This window comes from Podarcis erhardii (assembly GCF_964252035.2).
Source record: "Podarcis erhardii genome assembly, chromosome: 2".
In the NCBI taxonomy this organism is placed as follows: Eukaryota; Metazoa; Chordata; class Lepidosauria; order Squamata; family Lacertidae; genus Podarcis; species Podarcis erhardii.
Genome location: NC_138498.1, coordinates 4,431,044 through 4,450,892, shown reverse-complemented (window position 1 = coordinate 4,450,892; position 19,849 = coordinate 4,431,044). Strand labels below are relative to the sequence as shown.

Sequence of the window (19,849 nt, the reverse complement as noted above, 5' to 3'; positions counted from 1 at the left end):
CAGGAAATGGGAATATTTCAATCTGGATCCAGCCATCTTCACCATGCATTGAACCTTTATGAGAACAGAGTCTTGCATAATCTCATGGAACATTTGGCTGTCTTTAATCCAAGGATGGGGAACCTGTGGTCTTCCCAGATGCTGTTAGACTGCAATTCCCATCATCCCTAACTCATGAGCAACAAGTTCTCCATCCTTGCCCATCAGAAGGTTGGTGGTTCAAATCCCCGCGACGGGTTGAGCTCCCGTTGCTCGGTCTCTTCTCCTGCCAACCTAGCAGTTCGAAAGCACGCAAAAAGTGCAAGTACTGGACTTAACGGTCAGGGGTCCTCTTTACCCCTTAAATAAAGGCAGCACGACATTCTATGTTAGCAGAACATCTGAATGAGCAATCTTTTATGGGGGGGGGGCGGTAATCAGAGTTGTCCCTAAACTGCAGCTGCTTAGACAGAAAAGAACTCAGGATTTACCTCTTGTCCTCTCCTAATGCTGCAAACTGATAAAAATGGCTTTTCAGTGGGGTAGATATTAAAAAGATGTGAAAGTTACTTAATTCTCCATTCACCCTTCAGTACAACAATATGTTATCAGGGGCTAGCTTAACATGAAATTGATTTAAAATGCACCTAGGTAAAGGAATGTCAGGGCACATTTCTTGATCAGTATCAACAGAGCTCCTACTTTTCTGGCCACAGAACAAGAGGCAATTCAATGCAATATTTTTAAAATCTTAATGATCCCTTGAGGTCGAACTATCCTTATGTAGCATCACTCAGACTGTGCCCCATGGATCAGACTTCCTACGTTGCTGCCCTTAATGTATGTGCAAATCTAACTAAAGCAAGAGCTCAGCAGAGATGAGGAGTTCATGTACAAGCATAGCAGCTCCCCTTCAAGTGGAAGGATGCACTTAAGAACATGCTCCAGGGGATGTTGCTCAGCAGACAGCTTAGTGTTGGAAATTTTAGAACTTCTCCCCTCTTCTTCATTTCCAGTTCTGGTCTACAGTGGCTTATATGCAATTTGCCATTGTAGGGACAGACATTTCTTCACCTCATACCTTTTCAGCTGCCTGGAGTCCAACCTAGCCATTTTTACATCTAGGAAACAAAACCTCATACTCGCGTCATATGTTCTCCCGGATGCACTGTCGTGCCACTAAATTTCCAAATATCTTAAAACACTGTGCCATACAATGGTTGGAGATGAAACCAACTAGGCAGGCGTGTGTGTGTGTGACTCTGGACTTAAATTTTATTATTAATAAAATAATTCAGGACCTGGTCCATGATGTAAATATTGTTAAATTGATTGGAGACAGTGCCTAAATTGCTATCATGTTCAACATATACATAAGTGGACAATTGCCAAAGAAATCCAACACAGTTACATTTTACTTCAAAAGAGGAAACTTCCCCAAAAGCAGGTGATTGGTAAAAAAGAAGTTGAGAGGAAAAGTAAAGAGTCAGATCTCTTTGGAATGCTTGAGAATTAATAATAATAATTTATTAATCATCATTATACCCCACCCCTCTGGCTGGGTTTCCCGAGCCGCTGTGGGTGGCTTACAACATATCTAAAAACATAATAAAATTGTTCAAAGCAGCAATAATAGAAATTCAGCTAGAATGTATATCCCAATTTAGGAAAAGTACCACTAGGGTCAGGAGGATTCTTGCATGCTTAACAAGCAGCATCAAGGAAGAAGACTTTAGAATATTAAAGTCTTGTCCAAAACAAGAAAATAACTGAGAAATGCTAGCCGACAGTACAGAATGCAAAAAAAAAAAGAAAGAAAGAAAAAAAGAAAAAGAAATTGAGGAGCAAATCACTAAATGACAACAAATGCAATTAGAAGTGGGAACTTGGCCAGGGAGGTGGTTGGATCTTTGGACAACAAGGGAGTAAGAGAGTGCTAAAGTAACTGAATGACTTCTTGCACCTGTCTTCACAGTGGAAGATGTAGGACATGTCTCTGTGCCTGAACTAACTTTCTATCTAACTCATTATAGGAATCATGTTAAGTGTGCAAATAAACTAAACTTCCTGTTAACTTGCTCATTCAACATTTCCTGATCTGACTGAGCCCTTCTGCCCAAGTACTCAATACAGCACTGGGCAAAACTGTGTGTATGTGTCTAGAGGAGTGTCACAGTAGTTAACCACGATTTCATCTGTGTTAGCAGGAAGCCAGTCAAGCTGGGAGACAGATACAGGCCGGTGTACCTGATATTCATTTACGTTATTAGATTTTTTAGCTGCCCTTTACTCTAAGGTCCCAGGTGTGTAACAGTAATGAAATATTACAATTATAAAACAATCACAACCACAAAACAAGAAAAGTTTAAAAACAGTTCCATTCCATACAGCTCTTTATTTCTAGAAAAATAGGTGCTGCTACTCACCATGAAGTTGTTCCCGTAAGTGCTACACTTTTTAGCAACGGGGGGGGGGGGGGGGGGAGGCAGTACTGCATACCCTTGAGTACACCCTGAGGAAAAAAGAACTGTTTCCATACATAAAAACCATTACCAATATTTAAAACTATTCCACATGTTAAAAGAATTAAAATAGTTCTCATGCAGATGCAGACTGATACTTAGCCAAAAATAGAGAATAGGGATGCTGCTTGTGTATCATCCATCCTGCTGCCCGGTAGCCTCCCTGAACTGGCAGATGCAGATTCTGGTGTGGTTCTGTAGAACCCTAGTATGCTGGTCATGAAGGACTTCAGTGTCCATATGGAAGCTGTCCTGTTGGAAATCAGTTTAGGACTTCATGGCTGCCATGACAATCAGAGGGTTGTCTCAAATCATCAGTAGTCCAACACAGAGCGTGGGCCATATGTTTAGTCTGATTGTTGTTGTTGTTTTGGTTACAGAATGGGTTGGGAGTGATTCAGTGGTGATCAGAGGTTGTCTTATCACTTGTTTTGGATCGATCACTCCCTTGTGAAGTTTAAGCGACTGGTTTTCTGCAGGGGTGGGGGAGATTTGAGCATGGTCTGCCCCTGGAGACCTATGGAATATGAAATATTCTTGAATGGTCCGGGGAATTTTCTAGCTGGCATTGCTGCTGCTGTTGTTGAGGCCCTTGCTCTGCTTGTGGCATGGTGAGATGTAGAGAGCCATCAACATGATTGTGTCCTCTTTAGGTCCATGGGAGCTGGAAAGCTCCTTGATTTTCTGCGGAGCTCTGGGCTATGAAAAGGACTGGTAGATGGCTAGAATGGAGGTGGTGCAAAACTAGGGACAAATATGGCCAAGTTAGAGCACGTGATTGTGCCTGGAGGAGAGCTCAACACTCCAAACCTGAGAGCAGTGTGCTGGCTGCTGGTGCGCTTCTAGGATCAATTTAACATGTGGGTGCTCATATACAAAGCACAAAATTACTTGGGAGCCAACGCTTGAAGAATCACCTCCCTCCATATGTCCCTGCCTCAACACACAGTTTAAAATTAGAGGGAGAAGGGGCCCTCCTCACATCACTTCTGTTGTGACTGGCAAAGACAGGGCTTTCTCTGTGTCAGCACCTCATCTCTGGGACTCCCTCCTGGGGACATTAGGCAGTCCCATTTCCTGGCCAAGTTCAGGCAGAATTTAAAGGCATTTTTATTTGTGCAGTCCTTTGGAAGGGAGTACGGACATCCAAATACCATAGATGTTCAAATATTTGTTTGTTTGTTGATTTAATGTTGTTAGCTGCCCATGCCATCTTTTCAGGAAAGAAGGGAGGGATATAAATTTAGTCACAGAATAAACAAATATAGCCTCAAAGCCAAATACACGATTTATTTTTGAAGTGCTTAGCATGGGGGTCCTTTTGGTAGAACTGTATTCTCAGAGGACTAGACATCTCTGATCACAGGCATCTCTTTCTACTCTGCTTACATATACCGCTCTGTAACTCTGCAATGTAGTAGCTTCTTTCTCTATTATCTATCCTGTTCTTCTGAAATGTTCTACAATTTCCTTTATCTTCTCATGCCAGACAGCCAGCCATTGATGTTTTCTTCTTTTTACTGGATTCACAGTGGCTTCTATTTTCTCCTTATCTCATAATGAAAGAGAGGTCCCATGTTTTGTTTTGAGGCATTTTTGAAAATGATGTGTGCCAGGAGCAGGATAGGTGTGCTACATTGGGAAACTTCCAAATAAATATATCTCAGAAGGGAAGATCCCACATTTGCTGGGGCCTTAGGCTGCTTGCTTAATGGTTAATCTGGTCCAGGCCTGCTGTTTGAGAGATGCAGTTCATCTGCTGTCTGATCAGAAAGAGATACCAAGACCATTCAGATTCTTTCCCCTGCCTGATCTGTATCTTAGGAGGTCAATGTGCCTTTTAGATCTCTGTTTCTGGGTAGGCCTTGAGCAGCTACGATACAGACCATTCTACACATATGGCAGCCCACATTGCCAGGAGCTGCCTGTAAAACTCACCAGCCTCCATGCTAATTCATGTGATGGGTGGTATTCGCTGAGCTGGTCCTTCTCAGTGTAGCTACTTGTGCTTGTCTTGTCTGTTCTTCTAACACAAACAACACATTGATGCCTTGAATGTCCAGACATGCTGTACCTTTTTAGCTCTCAGTGGCGTTAACCTCTGTAATCTCTGCTGCAGGGGTAACCGGGACGGGCTCAGCCGGGCCTCGGGCAGCCGCCAGAGCAGCACCGAGAGCGATCTGAAGTCACTTGAGCCCAGGCCTTGGAGCAGCACAGACTCAGATGGCTCTACCCGCAATCTACGTCCTCCTGTCACCAAAGCTAGCAGCTTTAGCGGCATTTCCATTTTGACACGAGGAGACAGCATCGGTGGCATCGGCAAAGGAAGCAGTGCCAGCAGGACTATCAGGCCAGGTATCACTTCCTTCTTTACTGCCCCCATTCAGTTAGAATGAGAGAAAACCTTGTGGCTTGTGGTGAGTCCATTTTGGGCAATCCAGGATTAAAACTAGTTGTCGCCCAATAAAGAACTGGAGGTTGCTTTCCTGTTGTCAGTGGAGAGATGGACAGGGGCCTCCAGCTCATTCTTTGCTGCACCTGTGCTTCTCTGCAACAATATAGACAGAAGACCTGAAAAACATCCTGCGAGAGAGGAGGATAGAGCTCAGTGAGGTATGTGGTCAGCTTGGAGTGGGGTAGCAAATGTGCTAGCAGTGAAAACTGGGGAGGAAACAAATTGGTAGCGAAAATTGTCCCATTCCAGAAATAAATCCAGACGACTGCAGATTTCTAAGCCCTGGGTGCATGCTAATCCTACCTAGTGAGTTCAGTCATCTTCATGTCATTGGGCTCAGTGACAAAACCATTGATTTCAACTAGGTTAGAATTACACCTGGATTTGACAACAAATTGCTTGTGATCCATGTATGATTGTTTCATGATTCCTCCTTTCTAGCCACCATCTCAGGGATTGATGCTGTCAGCATGTGGCATTAGTTCTTCCTCCCGTATATATTGCTGACAGACTCAAAAGTTAATTTATGGTTTTAATGTTGTATGCTTTTGTTTTGTAAGCCGCTTTGTGGCTTTAGTGAAAAGCAATATGTAAAAAGATCCTATAGGCAAAGTTGCAAAGGCAAGGCCAATGAAGTGCAATTCTAGTTTCAGTTCTCAGGTTTCCTAACTTGATTGTTCCTCTGCATAATGATCTATTTTTTATTTAACTAACTGCAGAAATGAGTCTCCTTTTTATGAAGGAGTAATTATGGAGTTTAATTAAATGATAATTGCACCTTATTGACCCTGCCGCTTGCATTCTTTCCTATTTTCAGAACTTAAAATGACTGAGAAATGTAATAATTTTGATATGGGCCAGAATGATAAAACTCAAAGCTTCAAGACCATTTGCTTTCCCCTTCCAGCCATTCATCACCATCCCATCTAAGTTGGTTGCTAGTAGTAATTTCCTCATAGTTCCCCACGTGCTTTTAAAATTTCATTTTATTGAATTCTATGCTGCATTCTCTCTTAACCAAAGTGACAGTCAAAGCAGCAGTTTTCTTTCTCTAAAGAGTTGGCACTGCTGTTGCGGCCTCTATCCCTCTTCACCCTGAGTTCTTGAATTGCCCATAAACCATTCTGTTTTATATACTGGCTGCAAAAATAAGAAAGAGGAAAAGCCCTTTGATTTTAATGGAGTGTAGAATGAATGTGCACCCCAGCAGCAGTCAGCAGGGTGCCACAGGGAGGGCAGCATTGTTTGCCTGGCTTTCCATTGCTGAACATTGCTGCCCCTTACCAAAAGGTGAAGGATCGATGTGCTTGGAGCTTAGTGTGGTGCAAGTGTGGCAGGAGAGCCATTCTGATGCTCCTGTCACTGTCCGCTCCTTGCCCCCTCCCACTCTCAGTAAGCGGCAGCGATGCTCTGTGATGCCCCACCAATTGCTGTTGTACACCCCTTGGCTTGATCTTGTCTAGGATGTCTAGGTCACCTCTGTAAATGGACACTTACAACCAAGGAGCCTTCTGTTGCCTTTGAGATTTGGGAGGTCTGGTACTCCCATTCAAGGCTTGATGGCACTGCAACCAGTTTGTTTTAGGGAAAGCACTTCTGTGCAGGGCGGGGCGGGACACCTACAAGTGAGGTTAGGTTGTCACTATGGCAAGTATATCTCTCCTTTGCCATTCATCAGTATTGGGATGCTGTAACTAATGGATTTTCAAATTCTGTACACTCAATGAGACATATGCACACATGTTGATATGCAGATGAGTTGCAGAATTTTTCCTCTCAGTGATGCTTTTCTGCATAGATTAGTTCTCACATTTGAAAACCACATTTGTGGTTCCTTAAATTTATTTTCATCATTCCCTGCATATTCCAAATTATCTTGACTTATTCTTTTATTCATCTCTTCTCATATATGTTTTTGAAGCTGAAAGTTATAACAATAATCCTGCCAATGTTTTAATCTGTTTATAGTTTGTTTGTAAATAATCAATAAACCATTTCCATTCCCTTATAAAAAGTTTGTTGTCCTGATTTCTTATTCTTCTCTTGTCAGGACTACTACTTCTTTCCATTTGGGGGCAAATAGCATTCCTGCAGCTGTACCTGCATACATAAATTCGGTACTGTTTAGGTAGTTTTGATCCTATAATTCCCAAGAGAAAATGCCACAAAATGGTGAGAGCTGCCTGTCCAAAATGTTGTATTTACCTTCAAAGCTTTTGTCTCATTCATGAAAAATATCAGCTGATTTAAGGCTTGACAGGGGTGGCTAAACATAGCACTATTGAATTCTCATTCTTCCCCATGTACCATCAGTTGAACTGTGTTGTATTGTATTGAACTTCCTGTATTGCACCACTGACATTATCCAAGTGTGTGGTTTTTTTTTTTATTGGTGGAATTTATTCCCTCCCAAACTCTTCAAAATTGCTTGGTTCTACTTTTGTTTTCCCACCATTCCATATAACATGTGAGTACTTTAACCCACCCCACCCTATTCCATCAGAATTCTGTGCTGGGAGGATAATTTCCTAAGTTAATTTGTTAAGTTGTCAAGATCTGAGTTTGCAAATAACTTTAATTTTGTGTGTGAGTTTTGTCCAGGGAATAAAAAGAGGGAAGGATATGGAGGGGGCCCTGAGCCTTTTCCACTACAGCCTCCCTTACCCCTGCCATGGACACTGCAGCCCCACTTCCCCAGCTACTGTAAATGTTGCTACATCTCTCTGACTTCTGAGATTTCATCAGATAATACGGATTATTATTTTTTATTAGCTGTATAATCCAATGACAAAAGGAGAGGGAGAAAGCAGGCAGAAATTCTTAGGATGCTGAATTGATCACCAGCTACCAACCTTTGCGCTCAGGTCACAACCTTGCAGTTAGCCAAAAAATACAGCTCTCTGCTTATACATCTTAATTATATGAAAAACATATTGTTCTATTTTCCCAGTCAAGTCGGCATTGAAGGAATTGCAGTCTCCAGGCTCCCTTCTGTTACTCCGTAGCATCACCAAGTCATCTTCCTCTGCACAGAGGGTGGATGATGGCTTTACAGATGTACTCATTATTCTTCTTTAGCTCAGAAATTGGAATAATATCAATAAAGGGGTGGGTGTGGAACACAGCAGCGTTGTGTCTCCTCTCTCACTGTTGGGAATGATTCATATCCAACCATCCATGTACTCACCCTGTTTACAAGTTTCTTCCAGTTGAACTTCAGGGACAGGCACTGAAATGCCCATATTTATTTCTCCTGCCTCTATCCATTGTTGCTTGCTCACGGTCACAATTCTTCCCCCTCCTTTGCTATGACAGTGTATTTTGGTATAAATGAAACTGGACAAAGATCTGGTTATTCAGGGGTATTGTTTAGGTGGTTTTGTTGGTTTTTGTTGTTGCTGTTATTGATAGGATTATTTTTGTATATTTATATCTTATGATTTATGTGGAATTTGTTTAAGTTTTCTTGTGTACTTTTTGATGTGTTTTATTTATTGCTTATGACTACTTTTGTAGTTATGTAAGTCTTTTCATATTGTAAGCTGCCTTGAGCATGGCTTCAACTACGGAAAGGCAGCATACAAATAAAATGATGGTGGTGGTGGTGGTGGTGGTGGTGGTGATTACAATGGATATCTCTTGAGGTCCAAGTGCTAGATAGCTGGCCTTGGGAGAGAAGCAGGCAGGGGAGATCAAGTCGCATCTGAATAGTGCCATTTTTAGGTCACTTCATTTTTATTTTATTGTTTCTTGTCATTACTCTTGTCTCTCATTTGTTCCAATGCACTTTCCCTCCCCTGCACACCTGCAGTACATATTTACAAAGAGCAGGAGCAGATGTATAAAACATGCAGTATGTTGCCGTACGATTGCTCATAAGTAAGAGCATTGGTTTGTCTTCCTTGGTGGTAAATCCAAATAGAGGAGAGAAAATATGATAGCCATCTTCAAGTATCTAAAGGACTGTCCCATGGAAGGTGGTGTTTTCTCCTGCTCCAGAAGGTAGGACTCAGACAAAGCCATTTATAAGTTATAAGAAAGGAGATTCTGACTAACCATTAGGAAGAATTTCTTGATAGTAAGAGCTGTTTGAAAATGGAACAGTCTCCCTCGGGATGCTGTGGACTCTCCTTTCTTGGAAGTTTTTAAGCAGAAGATGGATGGCCACCTGCCAGGGATGCTTTAGTTGAGCTTCCTGCATTGCAGGGGGCTGGACTCTCGAGGTGCCTTCCAACTCTACAATTCTGTGATTCTACTTGGGATGTATATGGGAAGGCTAAGGCTGCTTCAGACATAATGGTTTTAGAATATCTCTATTGTACAAAACAACGTACACGTGAAAAAATATTGTACGGAATACAGAACAGACACGTATTGAGCATACATGCCACAATGAATCCCCAGCTAGCCATGATGCCCTGCAATTTGTATCCATGTAGGAAAACATGCCTGTTGTCTTTGTCCATGGAGTTTTCTTGGCAGGGATACTGGAGTGGCTTGCCGGTTCCTCCTCCAGGTGGATCACGCTTGGTCAAAACTCTCCACTATGACCTGTTCATCTTGGGTGCCCTGCTCGGCATAGTTCATAGCTTCTCTGAGTTCTTCAAGCCCCTTCGCCACAGCAAGGCAGTGATCCATGAAACTGCTCAACATCAAAAAAACGAAGATCATGGCCACTGGTCCCATCACCTCCTGGCAAATAGAAGGGGAAGAAATGGAGGCAGTGAGAGATTTTACTTTCTTGGGCTCCATGATCACTGCAGATGGTGAGAGCAGCCACGAAATTAAAAGACGCCTGCTTCTTGGGAGAAGGGCAATGACAGGCCTAGACAGCATCTTGAGAAGTAGAGATGTCACCTTGCCAACAAAGGTCCGTATAGTTAAAGCTATGGTTTTCCCAGTAGTGATGTATGGAAGTGAGAGCTGGACCATAAAGAAGGCTGATCACCGAAGAATTGATGCTTTTGAATTATGGTGCTGGAGGAGACTCTTGAGAGTCCCATGGACTGCAAGAAGATCAAACCTATCCATTCTTAAGGAAATCAGCCCTGAGTGCTCACTGGAAGGACAGATCGTGAAGCTGAGGCTCCAGTACTTTGGCCACCTCATGAGAAGAGAAGACTCCCTGGAAAAGACCCTGATGTTGGGAAAGATGGAGGGCACAAGGAGAAGGGGACGACAGAGGATGAGATGGTTGGATAGTGTTTTCGAGGTTACCAGCATGAGTTTGACCAAACTGCGGGAGGCAGTAGAGGACAGAGTTGCCTGGCGTGCTCTGGTCCATGGGGTCACGAAGAGTCGGACACGACTAAACGACAAAACAACAACAACAACAGGAAAACATGGATACATTTCCCCAATCTATTATGTGAATTAGCTTCTAGCTATATAACAACTTCCTGAGACAAAACCCAGAAGTGAGGTCTTTATTGAGGAGACCTGAACCAGATGGCAATTCCATCAACTGTTCTTGGCATTCTCCAGGAGCTAAAACGTGTACAGATTGACACTTAATGCAGCTACCCTTTCCAAGTTTGCCACAAAGCAGAGCAATTAACCAGTGTTCTTTATACGTCTAGTTTCCTTTTGTGCCACAAATATTCTTCAGGGGGGTGGGCCAAAGGGCACTGTATTGGGACCTAGGAGAGATTAGTTCATTCAGTTATTTTCATGGCTGAGTCTGTAAAAATATGACCAGAACCCTTTGTATCCACCTGGAAGATGGAACTAACAAGTAAATCCTTTACCTCACAGAGGGTCTGTGGGAGTAAACACCAGCTAATGCCCGAAATTGCTCAGATTCAGCTGTGATGATTGTCCAGCTGCTACAGAGAAGGCAGATATATTTTGAAAGTCTGCCTGTAAGTGCAGGGAAGTTCAGGCTCCATTTGCCTAGCATATTAACTTATGAAAATCTGGTTACCTTGGAATTGTATATGCATTTATAAATAAAACAGAAATGCACAGAGCAGCTCACAAGAACAGCAGAACCCAGACATCAGTGCACCAAAGTGAAATAGGCTAAGAGAAGTAGGGTGTTGTGCATCAAGGCTTCAACAGAGCCATGTCTCTATACTGAATCTGTTGTAGAAATGCCTAGCCAGGCCAATGACAAAGGTGCCCCTGACCATGTACAGAGTCATTTTTGTATACATCAAGGATTTTCCGTCCTTACGGTGTTTCTTCTAGCCAGGCTTGAACCCTCACACCTCTCCTTTCAGAAGTAATGCACATTTTTTGTTAACATCTGTTGCGTGCATTTTGTTTCCTTGTGAAGGTCTGTCACTAAGTACCCCAGAAGCTTGCAGCCAAGTCTCCTCTGCTCAGCCTGGCCAAGGACTCTTGCCATGCGCTGCTCAGCAACAACAGCAGCAACAGCAACCACTTCCACCCACACCCCAGCAACAGCCGTCGATGAGTAATCACATCATATCACAGGTGAGTCACTGTTCAATGTCACCAGGTTCTAGGGAATGTTTTCTTGTGGTTACTTAGCCAGGAAGCAGAAACAGAAGAATGTGCTTGAGCATTCTTACTGCTGCTAGAAAAGGGTTGTTGTTGTTTTAATTATCTACACAAACTGTTCTTCTTTATCTCTCCCTTCCCATCCAGTCCCATCAAACTGATTCTGTCATGGTAGCAAAACCTGGCTTCCCACAACATGCAGTTTGGGGAGACATTGCTTCAGTCGGCCTAAACTAGGAATGGGGAAACTGTAGCCCTTGATATATATGTTGGACTGCAGCTCCAACCATATCTGACCATTGGTCCTGCTGGCTGGGGCTGATCAGACTTGGAGAACCACCTGCTCCCCACCTCTGGCATAGGTCCTAATGTGGCATTGCAGGGATGCAGGAGCATCAACTGCAAAAAGGGTGACTGTAAGGCAGAACTGCTTATATTCTGCACTTGCAAAGAAAAAAAGACCCTGAATTCTGCTCTAAGAACAGTGAAATAGATGAATGATTCAAGCTGGTTCTGCTAGCAATGAGGAAGGGAAAGGGAGGGATAATGAATCCTTGCTGTCCTCCACCCCATGCACTAGAATTCACTCTGGTTTCCTGGATTTCACCAGCCATTGCCCATATTTATGTGTAATTTTGCAATCACTGCAAATTCCTCATTCCAAGGAAAGTTAGTCTTTTTCAGAATGCTTGAATACTTGAAAAAAGGAAGAAAAACACCAGACACAATGTGTGGAATAGAATTGTATCATTAGGACACATTCCTAATTAGAAATTAGGAATTTCTTAAACCGTTATGTGTGTGCATGCATACACATGCCTAGGTGTGAAGGTTACATCATAAAGCAGGGGCAAGCTCTGTCCTGACCTCTTGCATTGGGCTGACATTGTTGGCCTTTTCCTGCTGTGAAAAGGGGCGAGGTGATCAGTGAGAATCAGCTCAGGGTGTCTTTGGCTTGAAGGGATCTAATCAGCCATATTTATTTGGGCTACAATGTTCCTAGCTTCAGAACAAAGCCTAAATTATGGTTTGAACTTGCCTTGGAATCGTGGCTTGTTCCAAAGCTGGTTACCATAGTTTTCCAGTTCAGATGAGGCAAGACACTGGTTAACTGAAGACATCCGTATTGCGTTCAAGTGTGCTGTGAAGGAGCAAAGGGGCTACACACTCGGGCAAAATGTCAATTCGTATCTTGGCTTATTCCATTGAGATATAATCATTTGAAGCAGCTGATGTGTTATTCCCAACCACAAAGAGTGTCTTCCCCCTCAGTTCTTCCCCAGCCTTATATTGTATATAACACTAATGTCTCACATCGAATGCAACTGATTCTGTAGAAAAGACTCTACAACCTGAAAAAAGAGACAATGAGCGTACTTTTGTAAACCAAGAAAATCTTTAATTAAAATTATTATTTTTTAAATCAAAAACAAAGAGCGTCTTGTGGGGAGATGCCCTAAAAAGTCTGGTACTGGCCTCTTCTTTGGAAGAAACCAAAGAAAACTAGACAGAGGTTCATCTTAACAAAATGCTCACAGATGCGTGTTAAGGTGATTTGCATCTGGAAAGCCTGGAATGTGTGTTGGTGGGGGCTTTGCAGTTCTGCATGTTCCACAACAGGTCTGCCCCTGCCTCAGCAGAACAATTTGAGAGACACACACGAGGCTCTGGCTGTCCTCCTCAGCGGTAGGTTTGCACCAAACTGCCCAGTCCTTAGGAATGTGGCCGTCTTCCTACTCAGTTCCTTCAGTCGCCACAGAGAGCAGCAGGATTGAAATATTTGCAGATCGTTCTATTCTGTTGCTGCTTGACATGACAGACCTTTTAGGTAAAAGTAAAGGGACCCCTGACCATTAGGTCCAGTCGTGGCCGACTCTGGGGTTGCGGCGCTCATCTTGCTTTATTGGCCGAGGGAGCCGGCATACAGCTTCCAGGTCATGTGGCCAGCATGACTAAGCCGCTTCTGGCGAACCAGAGCAGCACACAGAAATGCCGTTTACCTTCCCGCCGGAGCGGTACCTATTTATCTACTTGCACTTTGATGTGCTTTCAAACTGCTAGGTTGGCAGGAGCAGGGACCAAGCAACGGGAGCTCACCCCGTCACGGGGATTCGAACCGCTGACCTTTTTATTGGCAAGTCCTAGGCTCTGTGGTTTAACCCACAGTGCCACCTGCGTCCCTTTCAGTTTAGCTCAAATGGAGCATAAGGTATAGTTTTATTTAGTAATTTTACAGGAAGGATAGTAATTTGAAGCAGAAGAATTGTTGGTTAGACTCACCTTAGCAGGGCCATGAAAAGATGTGAAATTTTGTATGGGGGATTTTTTTCTGCTGCTTTGGCTACAGTCTGTGCACTCCCACTTGGGAGTAAGGCTGAATTTATTGTAACTTACTTTTGAGTAGACCTATTTAAAATAGAATCATCTGGGCCAAGAAACAGTATGTAGACCTCAGCATTGTTATGCAGAAGAAGAAGTAACATGCATTCACAGGGAAAGCTCAGAAAAATAACACCTCCATAACATAAGGGGTAGTGATAAATGAAGATATTCTGCTGTATTTTACAAAGTTGTTGAGGCAGTTGATATTATTTCATCCTCATACCTAGCAAGTGTCAAATTAGACATCCTTATTTGTTGGTTAGATTTTATGTCCTGCTTAAATAATAAATAATATATACTTGACAATAATCAGAATCAATGTCTGAAGGGGGATTTCCTCCCTTTTCTGACTTGTAGGTCTTCACATTTCTAACTAGGAGAGGAAACTAAGATCATGTAGTTTTTAAACACCATTATGTTGTTGTTAAGTGGCAGGGTCACATTCCTTGCCACTACAAGGGACAGGGGCTACATTATGTCCTCCTTGGAGATTTCATAGCTGGCATACATCTCCTTAGGAGTCCCTCGGCACCGTTTGTCCTCCCTTGCTTCTGGAAGCATCCCCAGAGCTTAGTGTTACTATTTTCCCCTTTGCTTTCTGATTACTGGAAAACCAAAACTAGCAGTTTAGATAAATTGGCTTATCCAATTTGGGTTTAAGACTAATGAATGGCTATGTTTGCATGTCACACTATCCATAGTTTTGTATGATGTGAACAAGCCTATTCAGGTCTTGGGCTCACTCCTGTCTCCTCCAGTGTAGCATGGGTTCAATTGTTTTTTTGCTCTAAACAAAATTTAATTAACCACAGTTATCTGAAGAAGTGTGCATGCAAACGATAGCTTATACCAAGAACAAACTTAGTTGGTCTCTGCATCAGACTAACATGGCTACCTATATTATCCACAATCTGTCACTTCAGGCGAAACAACAAACTGTTGTTAAGCAAAAGTGGTCCATACTCCTTCCAGCTGTTCAGGAGGAGGATAGGGCATGTGGAGACTATGTGCACAAGGCTCATTTATGTCACTCTAAATTGTGGTTTACCATGATGTGCAAATATGTCCGGTGTGCTCCACCTTGGTGAATTGTGTATTTTCCAGAATTTGCCACCTAGAACAATAAAATACTTACTTTACATTATTTATGTGATCAGGACAAAGATTTTCATCTTTTTTTAAATCATATGCTATTTTTGTAAAACTTAAAGGTAAAGGGTAAAGGGACCCCTGGCCATTAGGTCCAGTTGTGACCAACTCTGGGGTTGCACGCTCATCTCGCTCTATAGGCCGAGGGAGCTGGCGTTTGTCCACAGACATTTTCCGGGTCGTGGCCAGCATGACTAAGCCGCTTCTGGCGAACCAGAGCAGTGCACGGAAACGCCGTTTACCTTCCCGCCGGAGCGGTACCTATTTATCTACTTGCACTTTGACGTGCTTTTGAACTGCTAGGTTGGCAGGATTTGTAAAACTTAGGAGGCAGCTAAAAGCAGAGTCCTGTCTCCTAATCTTTACAGCCCTGCCAGTTGCAGGGCAGGTTTCTTTTAAGGCTGCAAGGGCTACCAGGCACCTGGAATGCATGTTGATGTCAGAGTTCTCAGAAATTGGTCTTTGGCATCTTGCTATTCCTATTGCCTTTCCCCCTTGGCTGAAGTCTTCCAGAGCTTCTATTTTTTGGTTTTTCTTTTTCTCTAAAGCAGATGGAAAGCCAGCTCAGTAGCTGGTGGTATCTTTTCAGACCTCTTATGTCTTTATGTATAATGACTAACCTTGTTCTGCCTTTTCTCCCTCTGCCCTTGCCCTCTCCTTTCCTCTCCCCCCACCCCCTGCTTCCTTATGCCTGTTTCTTCCTTTCCTTTCCTTTTCTACTCTTAGCCAGTCCCAGCTCTGCAGCCCTCTCCGCAGCCTGTTCAGTACTCTCCAAGCTCCTGCCCCCAAGTCCTCCTGCCAGTCTCTCCACCCCAGCAGTACAATATGGTATTAAAAACCCAACTTCTTAGATTTTCTTTCTTTCTTTCTTTCTTTCTTTCTTTCTTTCTTTCTTTCTTTCTCTCTCTCTCTCTCTCTCTCTCTCTCTCTCTCTCTCTCTCTCTCTCTTTTCTCTTTCTCGTTCTCTCTCTTTCTCGCTCTCATTGGCATAATAAAGAATGTGCTGCATTCCAGTGCTGATTTTGTTAGCTGCTTGTTCGCTTTGGGTACATTATAAAAACATCACACACACACAAATGCTACTACATAGGATGATGATGGGCTCTGCTTCAACAGGACAGAATTTCCATCTCTCAAGTGTGTTCATGGCTTTTTATTTATAATGCAACAAATGCACAATTGTTGCTCAGTTTTTATATGGCTCCCAGATGTCTTTCCTAAAAGAAAGCTCCTGTTACAGTTTCCTATTGCGCAAAGAGCAATATTATTGTGGATGGGAAAATGAAGTGTCTTCCTCAGTCAGCAGGCCTGTTCCACTTGTCTGGAATGCAGTTGCATGAAAGTGTTCACTAATTAATTTTTGCCACCCAAATTACTTTTGTGAGAGACCAGCTGAAGGTGAAACACATTGAACTAACAGGGCATGTGTACCAAAGGACATTTTCCTGGTTTTGTATGAGATGTGGCTGTAACAGCCACCAGAGGGCATGGCTGTAATGTGTTACAGTTGGATAAACTTGGTTTTGCCCACTGCTATATGATTCCTCAATTTGCACAGTGCTTTTTCTGATGATATTCCTGCATACAGGTCATCAAATCTGACTGATAAGGCAGTTGGCAAATGTGGAATTAGAACATTTAGGTCAGTGGTTTTCAATCAGTGTGTCGTGGCTCCCTGGGGTGCCTTGAATGATGGTCAGGGGTGCCGCTGGCAACACTGGCCTCTGTCGCTCTTTCCTTCCCTCCCTCCTCTGATGCCCTGCCGCGTCTCTGCCTCCCAAAGTCTTGCACAGCTGTTTGTTGCAGCCCAGACTGGCCAATGGTGCCTCTGTGGCTGGCCAGGGTGTGCTGGTTGCCAGGAGCTGAGGTGGCCTTGGAGTAAGCTAGCAAGTGGGCGAGGGAGCCCAGCCAGACAAGTCCCAGGCCCCTGTCGGGCAGTGTGAGGAGACACCTCTCTTTGGGGTGGGGGTGAGCAGCTCAGAGACCAGGGGCAGCATCAGCAGCTGCCCAAAGGACTCCCAAGGAGAGGGGAGAGGAGAGGAGACTGAGGGAATACTCCACAAGGGAGGGTGCTCGAAAAGGGTGAGAGGCTGCCAGCTCTGCAGGCAAGGGGTGACATAACTGGGCTCCTGAGCCCCACAGCAAGAATGTAGTTGGGAGCCGTAGACTCAAAAAGGTTGAAAACCTCTGATTTAGCTGATCCAAACAGTGTTGAGCTCTGTGAGTCTTAGGCTGCATCCTATCTTACTTTCCCTGCATGCATGAATATTATGTAGAGGAAATGAGTTTGGCAAGATTTCCAGATTAGCCTGCAATCAGCAGAGTGGTAGCTGAGGTGGAGGAAGAGAAGTCTGCTATCCAGATTGTGTGGCGTTTGAGTTGTCTTTCTATGGTGTACCTTGTTTCCTCCTGTTTCTTTCCCACAGCACATTGATGATCTGGACTGCCTTTGGGGAACTGATGCTCCGGCAGTTCTGCCTCTTGATCTTGAGTTAACCATTTAAATATTCAGCATTTTAAGTACATAATGAAGGTGTCAGGGAACTGCCATCGGAGGAACAGGTGGTAGAAAGGCTCCAGGAGAATAGGAGAGATTCTGCAGCAGAAGAAGGAACCAGTAGGGGGAGAGCAGGAGCTCCGGCGGAAGGGGAGTCGGAGGGGAGGCTCTGGGATACTTCCAGTGAGAATAGTGAAGAGGTAACAAGACCCCCCTTAGGAACTCCCACCCTTCGCCGGAAACTGTCACGCAGAGTCCAGGAGGCGCATGTCCGTCAAACAGCTTTTATGCTGGAGTAAGTTCCGTAGACGCCCACTGTCAGATTCTACCAGCGACTGACGGAGTCATGCTTTGGGGGCTCCGTTAGTGACTCGGTTTGGTTGACCAGCCAAACCCCAGAGGGATCAAGCTTTTACGCACAAGCAGCTCATTATCCCATCACAGAAGGGTTGGTTGGTTTATGTTCTATGCACCTCTGCATAGCTGTCAACTTACAGATTTGAAAATAAGGGACCAGCAGCCTCGAAAATAAGGGATCAGCAGCCAAAATAAGGGATTTTAGGCAGCCAGCTGAAATACAAAGTTAAAGGGACCAGATAATTTGGGAGAGCAGCGCCAGTTTTTAGCCCTTCGTTTCCAGAGGTTGCTGCTCAAGACACCAGCTGATGAAACACTGCAATTAAATAACTACAAGCAGCAACAACTTTTCACGCAAAACGAAGTACAAGCTACGAAGATGCTGCTGCAGTTCTGTATCTTTTCTCTCGTGCTCCATCTGCAGCTCTCAGTTCCATTAGGCGGGGCAGGAGGAAGAGGGGGGGAAATAGCGCCCGAAGTAAACCCACAGATCAGACCATCTATGCTAGTCTACCACTACAAATCTATGGGAGAAGCGCTTACAGTCCTTCCTCCGCTTTCCCCCTCTATGGTTAGCCCTTGGAACACCTGCCCGCGCCTCCGCCTCCTCCTCCTCTCTCTGAACTGCTTTCTCTGTGGTTGCCCTCGCTCTCCTCTCAAGGCTCCTCAGCAATTCATAGACCATGCCAGGCTGCCCATCTCCCGGGTCCTTTGGCGGTGCAGCTGCAGTACGGCCTACTGGGAGTGGCGGCGACCGGCAGAGGGGAGGCCCCAGGCAGAGACGCTCAGTTCCGCGGTCGCAAGGAGGATGGCGGCGGAAGGGCCCTAGGCTCCCGCCAGTCCCAGCGGGGAGGGGCTCCCGGGGGCCGAGGCTGGTGAGAGGAGGCTGGAGGGGGGCAGGCCGGGCAGCCAAGCAACACAGTGGGAGCCTCCCTCCTCCCTGGCCGGCAGGGACGGAGGGAGGGAGAGGAGCTGCGTCCTTTGAAACCCGGGAAATTTAAGGGACATCATCAGTCTGGGATAGCAGCGGGACACGGCGCCGGGATAAGGGAGTTTCCCGCCAAATAAGGGACGTTTGACAGCTATACACCTCTGCCAAAGTTCAGTCAGTTTCCTATGAGAGGCAGGCAGACTTCAGGTACCATTGAGGACAGCAGGAAGGAGATCTGGTCACAGTACACTGACATATTGAGCCCCGTTGAAATGAACAAGTGCTGCAGAAGAGCGCTTCCACAACTCCTGGTCATTTCAACCCAATTTGCACAGGAGAATTTTCCAGTGAGTTTTTAAATTAACATTTGTATGCTGCCCCATAACCCAAAGTTTTCTGGGCAGCTCACATGAAATATATATAAAAACAATTCATATAGAAATAAAAAACAAACCCTGAAATCAAAATCAAAATAAATATGCAAGGAAACTTAAATTCACCATAATCCCCAAGTTAAAACACAGGCCCTAAAACTGAGAGAACCAGACTATGTTAGTTATTTGAAAGGTAAAAGGGTAAAGGACCCCTGGACAGTTAAGTCCAGTCAAAGGCAACTATGGGGTGCGGTGCTCATGCTTTTCAGGCCGAGGGAGCTGGCGTTTGTCCACAGACAGCTTTCAGCGTCATGTGGCCAGCATGAATAAACCACTACTGGCACACGGAGGACCGTGACAAGTGTAAGAGCACATGGAAACACCATTTACTTTCCCACCATAGCGGTACCTATTTATCTACTTGAACTGGTATGATTTCGAACTGCTAGGTTAGCAGAAGCTGGGACAGACCATGCCACCTAATACCCTGTTAGCTACTGGATGGGTGTGGGCAGCAAGAGGGATGCCACCTGTATTTTACCGCGGCAAAGTGTCATGAGCCAACTGTGGCAAGATAGAGAACCTAGGTGTTCTGTCACAAGATGGTCAAAATGATTACTTTGTCTGTGGAGTGGAAGAGTCATGCTGTTTCTAGCAGTGGAGATATTCTAGATCAGGAATGGGGAGCCTTTGGCCCCTCCCAGATGACATTAGTTTGCAACACCCCATTGGGTCCAG

The 19,849-nt window shown here is 44.4% G+C and overlaps 1 protein-coding gene across 10 annotated transcripts in view; it reads left to right on the top strand.

The window, feature by feature from the left end:
* The window catches only part of R3HDM2 (R3H domain containing 2), a gene marked incomplete at its 3' end in the record, with an annotated part of 127,067 nt that overhangs the window by 89,117 nt on the left and 18,101 nt on the right, over window positions 1–19,849 (top strand). For 6 of the 10 annotated variants that reach the window (XM_081851698.1, XM_081851697.1, XM_081851696.1 and 3 more), the window contains 3 exons: window positions 4,621–4,856; window positions 11,234–11,394; window positions 15,679–15,780. In XM_081851698.1, coding sequence (XP_081707824.1) covers window positions 4,621–4,856; window positions 11,234–11,394; window positions 15,679–15,780 — 499 coding nt within the window. The remainder of the gene's footprint in view (window positions 1–4,620; window positions 4,857–11,233; window positions 11,395–15,678; window positions 15,781–19,849) is intronic. The other 4 variants (XM_081851701.1, XM_081851700.1, XM_081851699.1 and 1 more) reach the window with 1 other exon arrangement.